Raw genomic sequence first — 21,832 nt, 5'->3', positions numbered from 1 at the left:
CCTTACAGCAGTTATCTTCCCTCTGCATTTCCAGCAAATGCAGCAAGGTTTTGACCCTTGTTTTGTCACCTCAAATGACCTCTCAAATGGTCAAAATACCAGCTGCAATTTCCGCCCATTTTTGGCCCAAGATTATTGCCAATCCCTGTCCATTTCCCTGTTTGTATAGCCCCTGCAATAGTCCAGTTTTTTTTACCGAGTTCTTTGCCATTTGCAACTCTCACGGCAGCAAACTCTCTTGATTCAGTCAAACTATAGATGCTGAGGTCTCTATGCAAAATTTCAAGGTGAGGACTCTCCTTGTTGGAGTTATAATTTCGTGCAACTTCGAACTGGAACCACCAAGGAGAGACGCCGGCCAGATTAGGGATTTAAAGTTTTCACTTTTTAAAAATTAAAAATTAAGATATATATTATCGGTCCGGTCCGGGTGGGAGGATGGGCGGTTCCACACCTAGAACCGGGAACTGAATCAGTACCATCGGTTCCAATAAAATGGAACTGGGAACAGGACCGGTTCCCTTAGAAACCACCGATTCCAGACCAGTCTGGTTCGATTCCGGGTAGTTCCCGGTTCCTTTGCACACCCCTACTAATTACTAAGACAAAACGGGGTTAAGTGGGTTTGTGTTGATGTTATACTTCGCGAAAATGTAAGTCCGTTTTTCGATACATTACAAGTATATAAATTTGTTTACATATTTACCGTTGGACGAGAAATATGTGTCTTTGCAATTAGTTTTCTAACCAAATTCTTCCACATGTCAACCATCAGATAATGAATGTGTAACTTTACATTGATCATGCCAATATGATATAAATGATATTGATAAAGGGATTGAGGGGTGGGGCCAGAGAGTCTTAGGTCCAAGGTTCGATTCTCGTGAGCACTACACACGTATTTACATAGAAGAGAGGAGATACAAAAAAAAAACCTTTACATTAATAGCGAACCCAATGAAAATCCCGTTTTTTCGGCAGTTGTTACGAGTGGTAATGTAAAATTCGGAGAAATGACAGTGTTAAAACCATAGGGGAGGGGGTAGTACTAAGCACAGGTTCAAGCAGAGATTTACACGCGCTAAACTTATTCAAGCAAAACCGCAAATTATCAGAGGTTCCTGGTTCGGATGGATGACGAGCCTTCGTGAGGTCATATGGTTAAAGGAGAGTCCGTGCCTTCACCTCTAGGGACCATTGCCGAATTTGGAGACGTCACACTTCCGCTGACAAATCTCTTTCACCACAGAGCTCCCAGTCAGATGATGAAGAACTATCAGAGCGCCTCGCAAAATTCAAATTCGCGGAACCACCAATGCACTGAGATTGAGGTGCTTCATCGTCCTCAGGAATTGCACGTACGTCCTTCAAGGTCGACAATTGATCAGGAGGATTTGCAGTCTGATGTAGAAAGGCAGCAGAATTACTGAAACTCAGCACATCAGTTTTCTCTGCCCAGCCTGAAAAATAATCTTTCTTCAAAAAAGACCCAAGACAAGCAGCCTCCTCTGGCCTCGGTTGAATATTCACAGAGACCAAACTATCATCCCTTTGTCTCAGGATAGATAATCTCTCCATTACAGAAGCATTTGCGTTCTCCATCCGCTTAGTAGGGATATTCACAGGAAAATTATCAGAGTTGCCTTCAACAAAACCACCCACAGGACATGCTCTGCTTGTTGATTCATCAGCTTCCATGAGATTTCGAGATTTAGAGTCCTCAGGACTAACACATTCCACATCATCTCCAGCAGACAAGGCATTTGAGTTAAAGTCTCGACCTTTGAGGATATTAAATCTGGCCAAAACATCATTTGAGTCATGACCCAATTTAGAATTCTCAGGACTAACACATTCCACCTTGTCTCCAGCCGAGAAGACATTTGAGTTAAAGTCCCGCTCTTTTAAGATGTTAAATCCGGCCACAACATCATTTATTTCGGTACCTGCACTAAAGGCAGGGAAACACTGGGTAGTGGTGATTTGGTTTACATGACATCTGGCCTGGGGGGCTGATTTGTCTTCTGCCTGGGAATAGGAGGAGTGATTCGAACTCGATAACTTCTCCATATCCCACAAGTTGTCAGATGAATCTGCAACGAAATAAATTTGTGAATATGACGTTGGAAAAAAGTAACAACCGCTACTAGGTCAGTCTACAACCACCTCTTTGAAAGGACTTGAGCCTCTCCATCTCTGTCTTCACGCGCTTAAAGCAAGACTTGAACTTCATGGAACATAATGCAGCCTCTGCCTCAAGCCATAAATTCTTAAACAATTGAACTTGCAGATTCGGTTCCACCTCGTCATCAAGATTATCTATAAGAATTTTCTTGATGGCCTAAAACCATCAAGCAGACAAAGGAGTTTGGCTATTATTTGAAGGGAAAATATGAAATTAGGATCATTAGCCATAAAAGATACAGGTATTAAAACTTATCACTGCACTTTTAAATATAAGAAATATACCCACAAACAAGTACCTGAGTCATTTTATCATTGCCGACATTGTCAAGATCATCACTAGCAACAAGCACTGAATCAACTTTATTTGGATCACCTTGCGCAAGATAACGTTTTCTCTCCCCGGACAAGTGCGGAAGAATGGATTGACCTTGATCATTAGCCTGTACACTCCTTATCTGTGGCTCTTCTGATCTCACACTCTGCTTCATTAACATATTATACAGCTTAGCGTTCTTCTAAAAACAGAAGCATTAAGATCTTGACAAAAATCTATGAAATTACTATTGTTGAAAGAAGCCTTTCAACAACTCAATCCTTATCCCGCAAGAAGGAATTTACACAGAAGATGCCTATTATGGAGGGCACTGATTTCCAAGCACATAATTTCAATATTAATAGGAGAACTCCTTTAACATTATACCGCTTAGCGTAGTTTAACAAAAGGAAGCATTAAGATCTATACCAAAAATTTATGGAATGCTATTTCCGAAAGAAGCCTTTTAACAACTCAACCCGTTTTCAGTAAGAAGGTATTTACACAGAAGATTGCTATTATGGAGGCAGTGATTAGCTTCCAAACACATTACTTCAATATTGATAGGAGAACTGCTCCAATAAAAAATTCCAGAAGTCGTCAATGTAAGTACCTTTACTTGAGCAGTCGACTTTCCAAAAAGTTGGGCTGGACGAGGTGGTGAAGATGGTAATTGTTGCCTTTCAGTACCTCGCCGGAAGTGTTTCAGAGATGCACTGAGGTTATCTATCACACTTTTAAGGATATCATAGTCTTCATCCTTTAAGACCCATGGACCATTGGAGCTCTGAAAGAGAAACAATTCTGACAAACAGTGCATTGATTTGACCACCAAATGGGCCTGTTCTGTCAGCACTGATTCTGTCCCGCACAATCTGCTAAGCACAGTAGAAGCCCTACCGAGAGAATGAGATGAAGTTGGGGAACTAAAGCCATGCCTCGTACTGGTGAAGGACTCTCTGGATAAGCTATCGAATGAGGAGTTATTCATAATGTTCCTCGTTTTTGACACATAATCCATTAATTGCTGACCTTTCTCAGGTGCAGCTTTTCCTACTTCATAGCTGCATTGCATTGGCCAGTGAGGTTCAAAGCCATGATAATCTGTTGACAAATCAGTCTGGACATTTCTTTTACTTCGCTCATGGATAATATCAGATGAATAAGTCTGATGGAGACAGCTTGGTCTGGAATAGCAAGAATCAACACGCATAGCGTCATCCAACCTCTTGTTTGATGTATTAGCAATTGCATGCTGCTCAAAAGAAAGTGGTGAATTGGAAACACGATTTCTCTCGCCCAGTAAACTGCATGAGTCAATGTTTACATCAGAAACTGTATGTCCAAATTTTGTTCTCCATTGTGGATCGAACACATCATCAGCAAAATCCTTCTTCTTTGACCTATTATCATCTCTTTCTGACCATGATTTCTCCAACAGATTATCACCTCTTTTAAGGTGGTAGCTGACCTGCGATGCCTCAAACAGAAGCTTTTTTTCACGATTCTGCACTGCATGAGGCTCCTCTATACTGCAGAGAGTACCTCTGCCAGACTCCTTATTAGCTGCAGCAATGCCACAAGTAGCGACCCCTGGAAAACCACCAGAGCTGGTCCCAGTAGCTGGTGGTCTGATTGCAAGTATGGGGAAAGAATGAGAAACAGAATTTCCCTCAGTAAGGCTAGAATGATGCCGCGGTACGTTAGTGGTTTGCATTCGAACATCCCCACTGTCTGAACCTAACCCTAATGACGATGCCAGATAATGTTCTTCTGATACTAATGGCCCGTTGATGTCATCGGAAGCTTCTGCAAAAATGAAAATTGTTTAGATGGACAATCTCCTCGCAAGAAAAAGGGAAAGGGAAAAAATCTGGATTCACTCCTTCAAAAAGAGTTCTCAGACATCAATGACTGCTTTAGATGTTATAGGCAGAATGACAAGAGGTAAACAAGTGGAAACAAGCAAGTAATCAGTACACTCCAGTACAGTTTTTGTTCCAAAGTCGGATAACACCTATTTCAGAAGCCATAGGCACAATGACATAAGGTAAGGACATGACAATTTAAGAGGTAAAACACAGAGATATTCCACATAGACAGCATCCATAGTTTCACTGAGAACAATCATACATAATCTGGTCCAAAAGGTAGGCTCCTAACCCTTTACTTCTAGAAAGAATACGTGGAGATGAAGCCAAAGGAAGAATTAAATGGCAGTTTTCTCTCCGATGAATCTAATTCAAAAAAAACACAGACAGTTGAAATCTTACATGGACAGTAATAGCAAAATCTACAACAAGCGAACAAACTGAAGGAGAAGGGGGTAACATGATGAACTACAAACATTGTGCGTTGGAAACAACTCGGCTACTCTCGTATTCCTCAGATGGCAATTTATTGCTATTTTCGGGTGCTTTTGTGTTGAAAATACTGAACATCCATTTCCACATGGCAAACACACAGGCAGCGAATGCAAAGAGCTACCACAGACAGAAATTACCGCAACATCGACATAGCCTCGATACACTTCGCTGAGAAAAACAACTACCTTCGTCCGTGTCCCTTCCATCTGTGGGTAAGTCAGCTTCTCTTGCCCATTCCGACCAGTACCTGTCCACCGATTCCACCCGCTCACCTTGCGCTCGATCGTCCATCTCGTTACTACCACAGCAAGATCAAAGTTGCAATACTCAAATGGGATACCCTCGACCTCACAGGGCGCTGTCGATGGACTAATTCACTCCTCGTCCCAGCACGAGCAGACCGCCGATCACGAGCACATCGATCGGTATCTCCCGGGACTTCCTTTCCAGGATACGATGTTGGCGTCACCGACTTTCAAATGACCATGCCATAAAAAAAATCAAAACTTTAAAAAAAGAAAAGAAAGACAGCCTCAGCTGCTGTGGTAGCAACAGGGATCATCATCGTACACAAACGAAAACCCGTCCCATAAAAAAGCCCGAAAATTGCACGCGTCTGACGGAAACTCTCGATCGGAGTCGCAATCCGACAGAGTGACTCAGACACCTAACCTAGGAGACTTTCAAATCGAGCCCGGACGATCGTGTGTTCGCTCGATTCCTATTCGATTCGAAAGCGGAAAAAGACAGCTCGGTTAAGATCGGAACCAACACCGACGACGAGAGAAAGCAAAAAAAAACGGGTTCATCGGATTGCGACGAAGAGCGTATCGCCGTCGCGCGAGCTCCGGTCATCGAAGGGAAGGCATGCGCAATCGGTCGGCGAGCAGGAGGGATGTACAGAGATCGCACCTTGAACGGAGCCGGACCAGGAGCGTCGGAAGCAGAGCCAACAACAACAGTCCGAGCTTTCTTCCGACTGCAGCCGTCGAAGAAAATGAGAAGGCGAATTCGTGTCGACCGGCAAGGTTGTCCTCTGTTAAACCTCATCACACTAAGGGCACGTACGGTAACATTTCTGTTTTTCTATTTTTTATTTTTTTATTTTTTTATTTTCAGAAATAGATTTGGAACAGAAATTCGTTTAGTAACATAATTTCATTTTTCTATTTCTGGAACAAATTTTTACTCCGGAAATAAGTTTGGAAGTAAATCAAAAGTAAAAAATTTACTTTTCTATTTCCTGAAGTAAATAAGAAATAAAAACTTTTCTTATCGCTACCCTCGCTACTAATTCTGTTATCCCCTTGCCACTCGCTATTGCTGCCGGCCGCCTCATGCCACCACCGGCCGCCTCATGCCACCACCGGCCGCCTCCCGTCACCGCCGTCCTCTGCCGCCGGCTGCCGTGCTCCACCGCCCAGCGCCGGCCACCCTCCGCCGTCGGTCGCCTCCCGCCGCCGACCGCCCCCCGGGTGGCCGGCGGCCACCCACCATACCTCCGCCGCCGGCTGTCATGCTCCACCACCCGGCGGTGGAGGGCAACCATGCTCCACTGCCAGCCGTCGTGCTCCATCGCCCAACGCCACCGGCCTCAGCAGTCGGCCGCCGTGCTCCACAACCCGGCGCCGGCCGCTGCCTAGGGCCGATCGCCTCCCGCTGCCAGCCGCCATCATCCATCGCCACCGGCCGGCCACCTCCCATCGTTGGCCATCGTCCTTCGCCACCCGCCGTCCTCCGCTGGTCGTCCGGAACGGAGAAATTTTATGTAGTTATCAAACAAATTTCTATTTCGGAAACAGAAATTTTGTGTTGTTATCACACATGCATTTTTGCTTAGAAATTCGTCCATGAAATAGAAATAGAAAAATCTATTTCTGGCCAGAAATTGATTTCTGGAACATAAATGTTATCATGCGCGCCCTAAAAGATTTCCGTAATTTGTTCTTCTTTCTCTTGGTCCAAATTGCTCACTTTAATGTTGTTGTCTCTTTGCTATAAATCTTCGGCCATTTTATTTCGTGAAAATTAAATAATTTATATAATATATTTTTTTAGAAGTATCGTTTATATTACTTACAAAAATAAATAAAAGCTCAATAAATTTTCATGAAAATATTTAGATATAAACTATTGTCAATGATCAAAATATATTTTATCGGCTAATTATTTCAATGGATATAAGATATCACTTTTGGAAAAAAAATATTTTATAAATTATTCATTTTTCATAAAACAAATTGATCCATTAGCGTGTATCTAGTTTGTCTCTAGTTTCCAATACAAGTGAGTCATTCTTGTAGACAACTCTTATTAAAATGAAATGGACGATACAACAAATTTTTTCCATCATAAGAAATACTTCTCGCGTAAATCGCAACGATTTATATTGAAAAACGTCAAACAATGAATATCATGCATAGATTATGGGTGCGTTTGGTGCAGCATTTGTAAAGTCCTTGGGATTTTAAAATTTTTTGGGCAAATATAAATGACGTTTGGCAAAATTTTTGAAGTGCATTAGAGAGATGCAATTGCATCTCCAAAACTTTTCAAAGGCCTTTAGCTCAATAAAGGGTTGGAGGAACCTTGAGAAGTAGCATTTTCAAACTATGCTTTTGAGTGACAACCCTCACGAGTAGCCATTTTAATAGCTTAGTCAATCATCTGCATACGTCTGCATTGTATTCATGACTTGCATACGTAGAGTGCATATGTTTAAGCAACATTTTCATAGTAGTGTTTTCATATCATAAAGATAAAATCAAGCTGTTTCGAATCATCATACACATCGTCAGTGGACGAAAGTTCGCAAGCGACTTTCCCCATTTTCAATTTGATGGCTGTGATTACCTACGCTCTCACTAACTATCACATCGAGAGCGGATCAAGCCACTATCGGATAATTTTTTCTTCATTGTCCAGTGATAAGCCGGTCGCGCCGCGTTAATCGGGGCCTATGTCAAAATTTGCCGCCCAAATGGTACGGGTACCCATCATTGACAAGGGGGTTGAACATGATTAGGAGATGGAACCTAATTCGAGCTAATCCGTCCATTCCCGGTGCACCTATTGATGACAGATTTGAAAAATCAGACGGCATGAGTGAGCATGATGATAGATTGTCACGATGTGAGGTTTCAATCCGCATGGTCATCATTTTGGTCGTTGAATCTGCCGTGCCAGAGATAGCTTAGCTACATCACTCGATCGGAATTGACGGCTGTTCTTAATGTGATTTTTTAATTGCTTTTAACATCTTAAATTGTTTTTAATCGAAGACTGGGCTTTTATTTGATATAAAATGGGAAATTATCCTATCATTTTTTTAATATATTATACGAGTGTCAATTCCGTCCTAAAATTCTCAATTATTCTGATCATTGAAAATCGCCGCCAGGGTGACAAGCCATGTAGGACAATTAGCGATGATTAGATCACCACGCCAGCGATTTTCGGATAAATTTGACTTGAATAATTATATTGAAATTTCGCGCAAAGGTTCATGACTCACTTGATAAAATCGAAGAGTTTAAGACTGAATTCGCATCCCTTCAATAGCCTTGAGACTGATTGAGTGATTACAAAATATTCAAGATCCATTAAAGTCGAAACAAATAGATATTTAACGTTAGATTAGAAAAATGAACGAATGATTAGGTCAGTTTGGAATCACGTAAATCTTTTTCAAAAATTTTCAAAGGAGGAATTATTTTAGTTAGATAGTCAGTAAGCTCCTCTTTATTCAAAATTAATCTTTTTTTTTGGGTCGAAATTTATTTAAATTAATCAAAAAAACACGAAAAAGAAGCGTTCCTTCGACGGAAATTCTTTAATTTCTTCAACGATCCATCCACCAGATACAAAAAAGATAATATAATTATTATTTGCCCGAAAATCGAAATACCATTCGCACAAAAAAAAAATGATTAAGCGAAAAAAAAATTGCTCCTAAAAAATGTCAGAACCAATGAATACAACTCGACCCGCGCAGAACAGAGAGATGAATGAATGAAATCAGAAATAGACGATGAAAGTGGAAGAAGAGCGCGAAGCCGAGGAGGAGGAGGAGGAGGAGGAGGATGCATCGTCGTCCGAGGAAGAGGCGGCAGAATAAGCCAGGCGCAAGTTCCGGAGGCCGCCGCCCAAGCTCACCCGCGGCGGCAACAGCCGCTCCGACAGCCGCCTCACCGCCGCCGCGTACTCCTCCAGCAGCCCCGCCACGACCACCGCCATCATCATCCTCGACGGCTCGGCTCGGCTCGGCTCCTGCTGCGACAGCCCCTTCCTCTGTTCAGCGCGCGGCCAGCTTCGGGAATTCCAGAACGGAGGCGGGCGTGCCTTCTACGAGGAGTTTGAACGTTCGGGGTAAGCTATGGAGGCGAATATCATGCGCATACTTATGCAGAGAGAGAGAGAGAGAGAGAGGTTGAGTGTCTTACGTTCTTTTCTGGGACCTTCGAGTCTTTGTCTGAGATTGCTTTTGGGGAATAGGAACTGCAGGAGAATCACGCCCTTGTTCTTTGCTTGTTCCAATTGGCTTCGGCCTTTGCTTTTAGAGCTCCTCCCACGTTTTGGCTTCGCATTTTTTGACTGCTGCTTTGCCAATTCCTGATACTTATATTAACAGTAGCAAGTAAGAGTTCGATTCTTCTTCTGTTTTTTTTTATACCTAAAACGACAAAATGATCTTGCTTTGATTGACAGTTCAATTCCCTTTTTTGTCAAAAAGAAAAAAAAGTATTATGTGCTAAGAGATCTGCGCTGCGAGAGAATATATTACGCAGATCGTTTTGATCGCGTTGTGCATGCCGTGTCAGGTACAAGAAGCTGTGGCGAAATTAGCATCGACAAAATGCTCGATAAGAGAAGGAACTCTTGAAATTTCATGAAGAGTTGGATGTGTTGGGGGTGTGGTTCATACTCCCAGCGACAGGACAACAAGGGAAAGTTTTCTAATTCAATTACGCTTTCTATTTTGAATAGGTTTCCTAGAAAAAGTTTTCCTATTTTGAATATGTTTCCTAATTGAATGGTTTCTAATTGGAGTAAGTTTCCTAATTAGAGTAGGTTTCCTAGAAAGAGGTTTCCTATTTTAAATCAATTATTGCCTATATGTAGTTTCTTTATCTTGTAATTGAGAGATATAACAGAGAAGTGTGATGTGTTAATTATAGTGGAATCCTCTGCTAGACACAGCTCTAGTTTAAGGGTGAACTAGAATAAAAACCTTGTGTTTCGATTCTTTTTCTCGTTTTTTACTCTCTATTTTTTTGTGATTGTGCGGCAAATCCTGACATCTTGTCGAGAATGATCTGAAATCTTAGAGGTCGAATTGATATTCACATCGTAGAGCTCGATAAGCTCACTCTTCAGCTCCATCCAGAACATAACTCATGGCTCTCAAATGCATTACGATGTGTCCACTCTAGCTTTGAACCTGCATTTATAATTATTACTTAGATGAATGATTTGTGAATTTATCGGCAATCACGTCCGTGTCAAAAGCATGTTACAATATCCAATATGTGAGTACGTGCTTTGATTTAGGAATTTTTCTTTGAGTACGTGCTTTGATTTAGGAATTTTTCTTTTACTTTTGTTTCATATGCAGGAAAAATGGAGTAAGACTAATTTAGCTAAAAGCAGGGATAAAGTAATGACAGGCATGTGATATTAATTTTAGTGGTTGCATATACAAATCCCGATGATCAAATAATGTTACTATCCAAGGACTAATTGACAAAAACTTTAATATTCTTTGGGATGAAATTGTGGTCTCTAACTTTTTGTCCTTTAGATACTTGTTCTCCTCTCGAAGCATTGAAAAGCATGGCAAATTAAGCAAACATCTGTGTTATCTTTGTGGAACCTCAGTCGAGCATTCCGGTAAAGAAAACACAATAAGTGATCAGCAAAACGTACATACACGAAACGAGTAAGTCCTTTAGTACGTGGCACAAGTATTTAGATCTTTCAATTCGGCTAATTCCGTGGATTCCATTGCCCGGGTCAGATCGTAGGCGTGATGGAGGCTTTGTGTGGGTGAATCGGGCGAGAAATTAAGGGTCGGGTGGGGACCTTTTCGGTGTAAGATTGTTCAAAAAGAAGATGTTGAAAATTGGAAGTCAAATCGTGCATGAGAATTCCACATCACGACTTTGCTTACTCCTAACTTGATCATCTCACTATCTCCTCATCGCCGCCAAGAATGCCGGCTTGCAAATTTCCCTCCTCTTGATCCAGAGATTCGCAGCATTTGTTAGGTGGCCGACGACGAAGCAATGGGGATTATCTCGACCGGTCTTGGACATGCACTTTGTACTATTTGTAATCTTGATTTTGAAGATTTAAACATTGGTTTTTCTTTCTCAAAACTGAGGTATTGAGTTTTGTAAGTCCTAAGCAATAGCATCACGTCTTTTTTTCCTTCTTTTTTTTGGGGGCGCAGGGGGTTTGCGCCATGCTTTGAGTTTTGTAAGTCCTAAATTGCGTAGTCTGAATTTGAGTCTGAATAAGATAATAATATCATATATGGTGTTTGGCGATGTCCTTTGGACCGGATTAACCCGGATATACCTAGATAAAATGCCTAATAAGAAATCCGGATTAAGGGGTGGGATAAACCCGGATTGGATAATTTTTTTTTAGAAAAAAAACTTAACAATTTTCTTCCAACAATGAAGTAACGGAGTGATGCAGCCGACCGCTGCGCAAGGATCACCTCCACGACAACCGATCATTGTCACTTTTGACCACCGTACAACAATCATCATTACCTTTGAACCGTTGCCGATTGTCATCGTCGTCCAGTCGATCGTGCTTTGACGACTAAGGGTGAAAGGGAGAAATTATTTGTCAAATGGCCCATCACCATCGAAGGACTCGAATCCTTTCACAAGTGTGCCAAATTCGTCGACCACAACATAGGCATGGTCACCCACGTTACTCACCTCCGAACCATTGCCGATCGTCACCGCCATTTAGCTAATCATGCTTTGACGACTGAGGGTGAAAAGGAGAAATTATGTGTCAAATGGCCCATCACCATCGAAGAACTCGAATCCTTTCGTGAGTGCACCAAAATTATTCAAGGTCATTGTCCACAATAGAGGTGTGGCCGCCCTTGTTACTCGTTGCCCCAATGCCGTCCACGTCCGCCTCCTCTCCGCCCCTCACTACCCCAAATCGTTGGCTTCAATGTCAAGTTGCACATGAGCTTCATGTGCAACGTCCATCACCTGGTTGCCACCCTTCACTTTTACATTGATCGTTGCTGCCTCGTCTACCAGATCACTGTAGCTGCTACCTCTCCTGGTTGCTCCACAATGCTCTCGGCAACTCGAGGCTCGTCTTCGCCGAAAGCACTGAGATTTGGATATTGCGGGAGATTGTGCTGAGTAAGTGAGATTTTCAAAGATTTTGCATCCTATCTTGGATTGCACCAAATATGTGATGAAATTTGTTACAATCGGAGCATATTTGGAGAATTCCTAATCCCACTTTATTCCATCGTACTCTAATCCAAATTTGGACGATCAAATGTAGTCTAAATATTTTGGAGCGCCTTGCCGACTAAATTAATTTTCTAAAATTTAAGAATATCCATTCGAAATGACTTTTAATTTGTTCTTCTTTACTTATAGCGTTTTAGAAATGGGCTTTTGCCCAAAAAATGAACATAAAAATTTCTTTAAAATTATACATATATTAACCCTCGAAAATATTAAAGTTATCTGAAAATTTTTGCATCCCTTCAAAATTTGGAATGATTTTCTTTAATTTGGTGGAAAATTAATCAAGTTAGGGCTAATTTAGTAGATCAAGACAAACACATGCCGAGGCCAAGAGCTTGAAAGGCTCGTTGGCTTAAATTTACATTCATTCTCGTTGTCTTAGCAGTGGCACAACAGGAATCATTAAGTACCCATTGACATGTAATTAAGAATCGTTTATTTCGTGAAAAATAAATGATTTGAAAGACATTTTCCTAAAAACGATCGCTTGTATCGCTTAAAATAATTTATCCATAGAAAATGTTTTCATTATTGCCAAAAATTTATGTTCAAATATATTCGTAGACGATGAAAATATTTTTCGTTCATACATTTTTATAAGAGATATAAACGATGATTTATAATTTCATGTACTTTACAAGGAATTGGATCTCGTGAAGACTCTCTTCCAGCTGAGAGACCTGGACTTGATCAGATGCTTTGTTTAAACGAAAAGAAAATGCTCCTAAAATGGTAAACCAATGAATACAACTCGACAGTTAGAACAGGGATGAACGAATAAAATCAGAAATAAAGGATGAAAGTGGAAGAGTGCGAAGCTGAGGAGGAAGCATCGTCTGAGGAAGAGGCAGCAGAAGCCAGGCGCAAGTTCCGGAGGCCGCCGGCCAAGCTCATCCGCGGCGGCAACAGCCGCTCCGTCAGCCGCCTCACCGCCGCCGTGTACTCCTCCAGCAGCCCCGCCACGACCACCACCATCATCATCCTCAACGGCTCGACTCTGTTGCAGCAGTCCTCCTCTTTAACGCGTGGACGCTTCAAATTCCAGAACGGAGGCGTGCCTTCGACGAGAGTTTGAACATTCAGGGTAAGCTATGGAGGCGACTATCATGCGCATATATTTATAGAGAGAGAGATTGAGTCTCTTACGTTCTTTTCTGGGACTTTCGAGTGATGTCTGGTTGCTTTTGGACTGCAGGAGAATCACGCCCTGGTTTTGCTTGCTCCGATTGGCTTTGCCTTCACTTTTACAGCTCCACGTTTTGGTTTCGCATTTCTGACTGCTGCTTTACCAATTCCTAACACTCTTATTAACAGTTGCATTTAAGTGTTCGATTTTCTTACCAAAAATATAAAAGAAAATCCGATTTTGCTTCGATTGACAATACCCCCCTCGCCACAAAGAAATGAGTAATATTTGACGAGAGAGCTATGCTACAAGAAAAGATAGTATGCAGATTGTTTTGATCGCATCGTGCGTGCCATGCTGGGTACAAAAAGTTGTCACGAAATTAGCGTCTACAAATGCTCCATAAGAGAAGGAACTTGAAATTTCGTGATAAATTGGATGCTGAGAATGATCTTAAATCTTAGAACTCGAATTGATGATATTCACATCATAGAGCTCGATAAGCTCGCTCTTTAGCTCCATCTAGATCATAAGTTATGGCTCTCGAATGCATTACGATGTGTCGACTCCGGCTTTGAATAAGCATTTTAGTTATTAATTAGATGAACAATTCATGAATTTATTGGCAATCACGTCATGTCAGAAGCAAATTGTAATATCCAATATGGAAATACGTGCTTTGATTTAGAAAATAAATAAATAAATTCTACTTTTAATTCATATGCAGGAAAATTGGAGTAAGACTAATTTAGCTAAAAGCAAGGATAAGGGAATGACCGGCACGTGATATTAATTTTAGTGGTTGCATGTACAATATCCCATGATCAAACAATGTTACTATCCAAAGACTAATTGACAAAAACTTTGATATTCCTTGGGATGAAATTGTAGTCTCTAGCTTTATCTCCTTTAGATAATTGTTCTCCTCTCGAATCATTGAAAATCAAAGCAAATTAAACAAACACTCGCATTATCTGTGTGCAACGTCAATCAAGCGTTCCGATCAAGTATCAATATACTTTACAAAAAAAATAAAATAATAGGTAAGCAAAACGTACATACACGGGACGAGTAAGTCCTTTAGTGGCACGACTATTCAGACTTTTCGACTCGGCTAATTCCATGGATAGCAAATGGTCAGGGTGAAATCGTAGGCGCGATGGAGGCCTTGTGAGGGTCAATCGGGTGAGAAATTAATGGTCGGGGGACCTTTCCGGTGTAAAGATTGTTCAAAAAGAAGATGTTGAAAATTGGAAGTCAAATCGCGCGTGAGACGACCACTGTTCCACATCACGACTTGCTTACACCTAACTTTAATCCAGAGATTCACTGTATTTATTAGGTAGCCGACGACGAATCAATTAATGGAGATTATCTTGACCAGTCTTGGACGTGAATATTGTGCTATCTATAATCTTCATTTTGCAGATTTAAACATTGGTTTTTTCTTTCTCAAAATTGAGGTATTGAATTTTGTAAAAGTCCTCAACAATAACGTCTCGTCTTTTCTATTTATTTATAATTTTTTGGGGATTTTTGCGTTATAGTTTAAGTTTTGTAAGTCCTGAATATTTTGGAGCACCTCTACCAACTAGCATCGCCGTCGTTTTTCTACCCAAATCACTTTGTAACCCGTTTAGCTAAATTAATTTTCTAGGATTTGAGAATGCCCTTTTGAAATGACTTTTAATTTTTGTGCTTCTTTACTCGTAGCATTCTAAAAATGGGCTCTGCCCAAAAATGAACATAAGAAATCTTTAAAATCATACATATATAAACGCTCACAAAATATTTAAAGTTATCTGAAAAATTTTCGTGCCTTTTGAAAATTTGGAATGATCGTCTCTAATTCGGTGGAAAACTGATCGAACTAGGGCTGATCTTGTAGATCAAGACACATACATGCCGAGACCAAGAACTTGAAAGGCACATTGGCTCAAATTTACATTCATTCATTCTCGTTGCCTTTAGCAGTGGCACACAACAGGAATCATTAAGTACCCATTAACACGCAATTCAAGATTATAAGCAATTTTTTATTGGTTTGACGTGCTCTTTCAAAAGGAATTGGATCTCGTGAAGACTCTCTTCCACGCTCTCCAGCTCAGAGACCTGGACTTGATAAGATGCTTAACATCGTCGGTGCCCTTACGAGATTCCAAGTCATCTGCACTGTTGTCTTCAGGGTTCCAGAAACGAGCTTCTTTTCTCTTGGTCCTCATGGTCTCCAGCACGTCGTATTTGTTGCAGATCCCCCATATTGTCACCTTCTGCTGGTTGTAGTCCACGTTCACCGAGTATATCCCTGCGAACCCATCATTAACGATGCGGATTAGGGGTCTAATCAACTGTGTTTTGAGAGCAAAATGGTGGGAAAAAGAGAGAAGTTGCATCACGAATTCGGAAGCCCTAATGGGCCGAACTTTGTCAGTATAAGAACTCATTCTCTTTCCACCAAAAGAGCCCGTGGGCCTCCTGATAACTGGTGTGATGACAATGTCATGTTCTTGCAATTTTTTCAGTTTTCACTCTTCCAAGAATTTTGTTTTGTAAATTATCTTCATTTCATCCGGTTTCTATTATTTTGTTTAGGGTTGTTCATGGAATCAGAAGTTCCTTCTCCATCCGATTGAAACAAGAAAAATAATTAACATAAAATGAAAACAAAGGCACCCGAAACTCGAAAAACATCTGCTTATGGAAGTTACCCTTTGTATGAGCCAATGCCTTCTTGATCTTCTTCTCACAGCCATAGGAATACAGAGGCACCATCATCTCCACATACTGTGCCTCCACATTTGTCTTGTAAGCGGGAACGATCTGCATGTCCGTCATGATTCGATTTCTCAAGCCAACACTTCCAAACTTCTGCTGTCCTTGATAAAGAAGAGATTGGCTGATCGCTGCATTGCTCAATCACGTCCTTATATAGGATCATCAGGATCATTTTTCAATTGAAAAGGGTCTTAGCTAATTATCTATTTTCTTGTATTCCTTCACCTTTTTTCGGCTCTTGCTTTACATTTTCTCGACGTGTTTTGTTTGTGCTTTGCTTTACAGTCGTCGGCGGCTAGAGATCAGTTGGCCTTTTGAGAGGTTGATGTTGCAAGAAAACTAGGGTTTGTTCGGTGAACATGGACGATACGCGGGATCGTGAGTTGGAGCAGTGCGACGCTGCGTCAGCCACAATCGGAAAGTGCAAGACTAATCCCTACTTTTTCTTAGGGTTTCAGTTTCGACGTTTTCTTTTGCTTTCCCAGGTTGCATGTGGATGTTTCTACTTCATCAAGAAAGCGCCCCAAGACTTTGATGGAATAATATGTAGGGTATTTAGAAACCTTTAAGCTGCGTTTGGTTGTACGGATTTGGATTGAGATATGATAGGATAAGATCGAATTATAAATCCACCAAATATCCTCCGAATTATAGAAAATCCCATTACATGTTTGGTACAATCCAAGATAGGATAAAAATATTTAGAAGTCTTTGAAAATCTCACTTGTCCAGCACAACCTCCCGCGATATCCAGATCTCACCTCTTGAGCTCCTTCGCTGGCATCTCAAACCCGGTCTCTCTAGCTCCCTCTGGTTCGTCTCCTTCACCGCTAGTTCGCAAGATCCACCGTCACCTTCACCTCCAGACTATAGTCCTTGCTCAGCTTTATCATATCAGAGGCAATTCGAATGCTGGTGTAGATGAGCCTCAGGTCGCCAAGACTGTGAGGTAGCATTCGCAACAATCTAGTAAACAAGGCATCAATGGCCAATGTAGAGCTGAAGGGTGGCGATGGGATGATGAACATTGCGCGTAAAACTCAGGTGCCACTCGACGTTGAGCCGACGATCTGGGATAGTGAGGGGCGAAGAGGATGTGGACTGAGATCCACCAATGGCTAGCACCGGGGCAGCAAGTAACAAGGGCGGACACGCCTTTGTTATGGACGACGAGATATTTCAAGCATACTCATGAAAGGATTCGAGTTCTTCGATGATGATGGCCATATAACATATAACTTCTCCTTTTTACCTTCAATCGTCGTAGCACGATCAACTAGATGGTGATGACAATTGGTGGTGGTCGGAGGCAAGGACAATTGCACGATGGTTGGAAGTGACGATGATAGCTTGTCGTTGAGGTGCTCCTCATGTGGTGAGCGGCGAAGGTCACTCCATCGTTGGAAGAAAATTGTTAAGTTATTTTAACAAAATTTTATTCAATCCAAGTTCATCGCATCCCCTAACCGGAATTTAATTGGCATTTTATCCAGATATGTCTCGATTAATTCAGTCCAGAGAACATCTCCAGATATCGGATAAGAGAATTTGTTATTCTATCCAGACTCAAATCTAGACTATGAAATGCAATCTACATGGAAAAAAAGAAGCTTAAAATCTCTGACCTATTTTCGATTTGCTCAAGCCAAATCATGCCCCCATTCAGGTGCATGCATCCTCTTCTTCGTAGAGAGACCTATGGTTGTCGTATACGGGGTGCGGATATGCTGTAGCCATTAATGTGGCCATCTAATGTTTTCTCCACACTATTTTGCCACGTGTCCAACCTATTTTACACCTTACCCCACATGATTAAATTCTATACAAAAGACCTTGCTAATATCAAATCTGACCCAACCTCCCCCCCCTTCTCTTCTCTTCTCTTCTGTACATCTCCACCGTGGCCGCGGTGCTTTTTTTTTTTGTTGGAAGCCACGGTGCTTGACAGCCCGGGCTTTGAGCTTGTCGCCGGTGGCAGGGCCCCGCGCAGCACGCACCGAGCCTACAAGATGTGTACTCGTCCACGATCGTCTGAAACAAACGACGTTCTTTTCCGAGAGTTAAGGACACGACTGCTGAAATTGCCAGAATATCACATGAAACACGAGATAGAGATCATAGAGGATTCTAGCCATCACCCAAGCACTATATCCCTTAGATTTCAATTCTGGGCATATATAGCCCAAAAGACCAATTGGGTTCCTATCCGGTCCATCAATATTAGTAAAAACAATGCACTTTTTCGCATTTCGTGTGAAGGTATTAACGAGCTGGCAATTTTCTTCTGTAGGTTTTTGCAATTATAACAACGCCAATCTCCTAAAATACCACCATTATTTTTCCCCACTTTTCGTGGACCAAAGTAAAATTTCAGGTATGAGTTATATGTACAAACAGGGAAGGCAAATGAAGCAAACTCTTCCCTAACGGAGTTTTCGATGAAATATCTTTCACTGAAAGTTATTCTTTGACTTTTTAATTGAAGAAGACAGATTCTGCGCCGACTCCGGACAGGAAATATGGTAGATAATAAGGAAATCAACCACTTGGAGTCAAACGGGAATATACAAATATAAACCGTATTGGAATTTAATCAACGACAAGACTTGGAAAATAGAGACTCTATGACGAAACCAAGTGTAAATAAATTGTGCCGGAATTTAGTTGATGATAAAGCCCGAATTGCAAAGATGATAAGCTGGAATTTAATTGACGATACAACACCCAAGATAAAGATACACGCCGGAATATAGTCGACGACGCTAATCTGGAAACTACAGCAAAAAATTACGCCATAATTTAATCGACGACGCGAGTTCGGAAAAGAAAAGTACAATGCAAGAAAGTAAAGATAACTGAAAGATAGTAAATTTATTCGATTTGTGCAGAGTGCTCTTAATTAGATGAGCAACGGTATTTATAGGGATAGTGCCATAACCGTTTCTGAGCAGTTTTCAGCGGTTGTATTCATGTTCTTCCATCTCCGGGAATTTTGTGCTCATAGTCTCATGATGCCATGATCTTATTCTTGGACGGTTGCTCCTTCAAAAATGCATGCCAGTTGTTCCCTGATCTCAACTACTTTGTTCTTCAATGACTTCAAATTGGTAACGGTATCTCAATGCTCCTTATGTATTCGGCAATCTTCTAATATCTTGACCACTTACCAATCCTTACTTGTCGATGCTCTTGGCGATTGTCGTCGTAGGTTGACAACCGCCCGGTGAGACGACAAATGCCCGGTGACAATCATCGATGCATGCCAACATCTATACCGATTTTAGTCATCAACAATGGGTCACATGCTTATCACTATTTAATGTTCTAGTCACATGTCTACTTATGTTGACAACCTGGTCGCTTTTTGGTGCAAACAAACGGGAATAAGCTTAACCTTGTTGTCTTGAAGATGGTCCACTGCCTAACCTGATACAGTTTCAATTCCATGGCGATCTTCTCTTTAGTTACCTTTCTGTTGTAAAAGTCAGTGGACGCTCGTTCTTCTTTTTATCCATCCCCTCCACAACATCTTTTGCCCTTTAGCCACGAACCTTTTCTCTCCTTTGGCGATCTCTATCGAAAAGCTTTTCCTTACATTTTATACATCATCATCCACAACATCCAAAACCCTTATCGATTCTCCATCATTACTAGTCGCAAGCCTCATCACCGAATTGGCTTTCTTTCGTCTTCAAAGTTCAAACCCGAATCTTTCCGCAACAGCACCTCACTTTTGTCCTCCACTTCATGGCATCTTGAGCGGATCAGGGCACGACGAACTGCTGTCTAGTTTTTCTGGTTCATGACACGCAACAAGACGACAAAAGAGAGACGGGCCTCTTGGCATATTCTTCGTAGCGATGTCATGACACGTCGAAAAGGGTCCCACGTTCTTTCTTTCTTTTTGCCCTTTAGCTTGTGATTCGTGTCTTGGCTGATTCAGATGACTAGGATCTCCAAAATGTTATCGGGGCCACCATGTGAAACCCACAACCCTAGATTCTGATTTTATCGAAGAGAGAATCTCTAGTTGTTGTATGGTGCTTTTTATCGATCCGGCGCCTTTTGACATGTGATGTCCACAATATCATTAACACGTAGTCAAGATACGTGGTTTTGTCTAGGGAATGAATTGGGAAGCTTAATGCAGACAAAACCCGCAAGATTAGTTTATTGGAAGAAGATTCTGCTGGCGTTAGGAATTTCATGATTTTTTTATAAAGAAAGAGAGAGAAAAAGTTAAAAAGCAATACTGTAGAAGCTCGATTTCTTGGCATATTGTGGGTCCACCCTAGCTCATTCATCGTGTGATAATTAACCTGTCTAATTTGAATCATTAAAATAATTTGGTGCGATTTATTCTCTTGAGAATCATGTGAAAAGTACATCTCGATCACGTACAGTTTTTAAGAGGCGAATCGAGCTGACTATCATTACGTAAAAGAAAATTTTCAAATATAGATTCGAAGTGTCCTCATTTTCTCAAAAGATGGCCCAAAATGGATAATGTTTTAAATAACGGCCTAAAGTGGTCATGTCAGTTTTAAATAAGGGTTTAACCTCGTCGTCTAGCTAAATCTTCTGGCTGGTCAAGGGCATTTTCGTAATCCTAGAGAAAATACTGAGAAGCTTTCGAGATCGACAAGAGAATGCACGAGAGTTTCGAGACTAGCAAGAAATCGAGAGAGAGCTCCGACTTGGGGAGCGGAGAAGGTAAATCCAATAGGAAGAGTGAGAAAAATAGAGGTAGCTTGAATTTCGAGGAGATTGAGGAGAGAAAGCGCGTGAAGAGCGACAAGATGAAGAGGAGGAGGTCACAACTACTATACAGTAGTGAGTAAGGTGCCGATGATTTGAGCTTGGAGGATGTCAATTCTAAATTGGAATCAAAGAGTTTGAATTCAGTGAGAGAGAGAGAGAGAGAGAGAGAGAGAGAGAGAGAGAGAGAGAGAGAGAGAGAGAGAGAGAGAGAGAGAGAGAGAGAGATGACGAAGAAGAGGCAGAGAGAAGAAAGAAGAAGAAGAGAGTAAAGAAAAATTCAAAAAAAATATCTTGGGACGAAAATGCCTTTGACCAGTTGGAAGATTTGGTCGGCCGGCGAGGTTACACCCATATTTGAGATTGATGTGGTTGCTTCAAGTCCTTATTTGAAATAGGATTAACTTTGGGGCCTCTTTTGATAAAATTAGGACACTTTAGGTTTATTTGGAATTTTCCCTTACCTAAATCGCGATATTATCCTCATTTGAACCATAGGATAGGTTTTTTTATTTTTTGCTTTTGAGTCCAGACATAATCATCATTTAGTGATTTCAATGGATTCATCACATATGTCGATAACATGGATCTCCTGAAGAATTTACGCATGTAACAATTTTCTTTTTCATAAATTAGACCGATTTATGGAATTTATGTAGTATAAATGGTCTGTGCAAAAAATTTAGTACGTAACAGATGTAAGGTCGATTGACGAATGTACATTCTATTTTAGATGCGCCATTTGTCTTAAACTTTCATGTCCTAAAAGTACTGAAACCAATACATTCCG

General features: G+C 41.2%; 2 protein-coding genes and 1 long non-coding RNA gene across 4 annotated transcripts; all 3 read right to left on the bottom strand.

Annotated features, from left to right (window-relative positions):
* Positions 1-981: 981 nt before the first annotated feature.
* On the bottom strand, positions 982-5,360 carry LOC115680691 (uncharacterized). Of its 2 annotated transcripts, none has more exons than XM_056303631.1 (5): positions 5,052-5,360; positions 3,114-4,309; positions 2,484-2,666; positions 2,164-2,341; positions 982-2,093 (listed from the first exon to the last, which is right to left on the bottom strand). In XM_056303631.1, the coding sequence occupies exons 1-5, from the start codon at positions 5,155-5,157 to the stop codon at positions 1,216-1,218; spliced, it is 2,541 nt and encodes an 846-aa protein (XP_056159606.1). In that variant the 5' UTR covers positions 5,158-5,360; the 3' UTR covers positions 982-1,215. The 2 variants fall into 2 exon arrangements, with proteins under 2 accessions (XP_056159606.1, XP_030460370.1); XM_030604510.2 differs by having other exon boundaries at positions 2,167-2,341; positions 5,052-5,359.
* A 3,308-nt stretch (positions 5,361-8,668) lies between these two features.
* Positions 8,669-9,488, bottom strand: LOC115680719 (uncharacterized). The gene is made up of 2 exons (XR_008814642.1): positions 9,309-9,488; positions 8,669-9,210 (listed from the first exon to the last, which is right to left on the bottom strand). It is a non-coding gene; the product is annotated as an uncharacterized LOC115680719 (long non-coding RNA).
* Positions 9,489-15,424: 5,936 nt separating this feature from the next.
* On the bottom strand, positions 15,425-16,462 carry LOC115680718 (heavy metal-associated isoprenylated plant protein 28). Its single transcript, XM_030604549.2, has 2 exons — positions 16,218-16,462; positions 15,425-15,814 (listed from the first exon to the last, which is right to left on the bottom strand). The coding sequence occupies exons 1-2, from the start codon at positions 16,342-16,344 to the stop codon at positions 15,567-15,569; spliced, it is 375 nt and encodes a 124-aa protein (XP_030460409.1). The 5' UTR covers positions 16,345-16,462; the 3' UTR covers positions 15,425-15,566.
* Positions 16,463-21,832: the final 5,370 nt, after the last annotated feature.

This window comes from Syzygium oleosum, unplaced genomic scaffold (genome assembly GCF_021117445.2).
Source record: "Syzygium oleosum isolate NSW1041296 unplaced genomic scaffold, Sole_v2.1 Sole_v2.28, whole genome shotgun sequence".
Lineage (NCBI taxonomy): Eukaryota > Viridiplantae > Streptophyta > Magnoliopsida > Myrtales > Myrtaceae > Syzygium > Syzygium oleosum.
Note: the sequence above shows the minus strand (reverse complement) of the source record. Positions and strands in the feature narration are given on the sequence as shown.

Coding starts and splice junctions, on each gene's coding strand:
- LOC115680718 (XM_030604549.2), bottom strand. CDS start 16,344: ATGACGGACATGCAGATCGTTCCCGCTTACAAGACAAATGTGGAGGCA. Junction 15,815..16,217: donor GGCATTGGCTCATACAAAGG/GTAACTTCCATA, acceptor ATGGGTTCGCAG/GGATATACTCGGTGAACGTG.
- LOC115680691 (XM_056303631.1), bottom strand. CDS start 5,157: ATGGACGATCGAGCGCAAGGTGAGCGGGTGGAATCGGTGGACAGGTAC. Junction 2,342..2,483: donor GCAATGATAAAATGACTCAG/GTACTTGTTTGT, acceptor TGATGGTTTTAG/GCCATCAAGAAAATTCTTAT. Junction 2,094..2,163: donor CAAGTCCTTTCAAAGAGGTG/GTTGTAGACTGA, acceptor ATTTCGTTGCAG/ATTCATCTGACAACTTGTGG.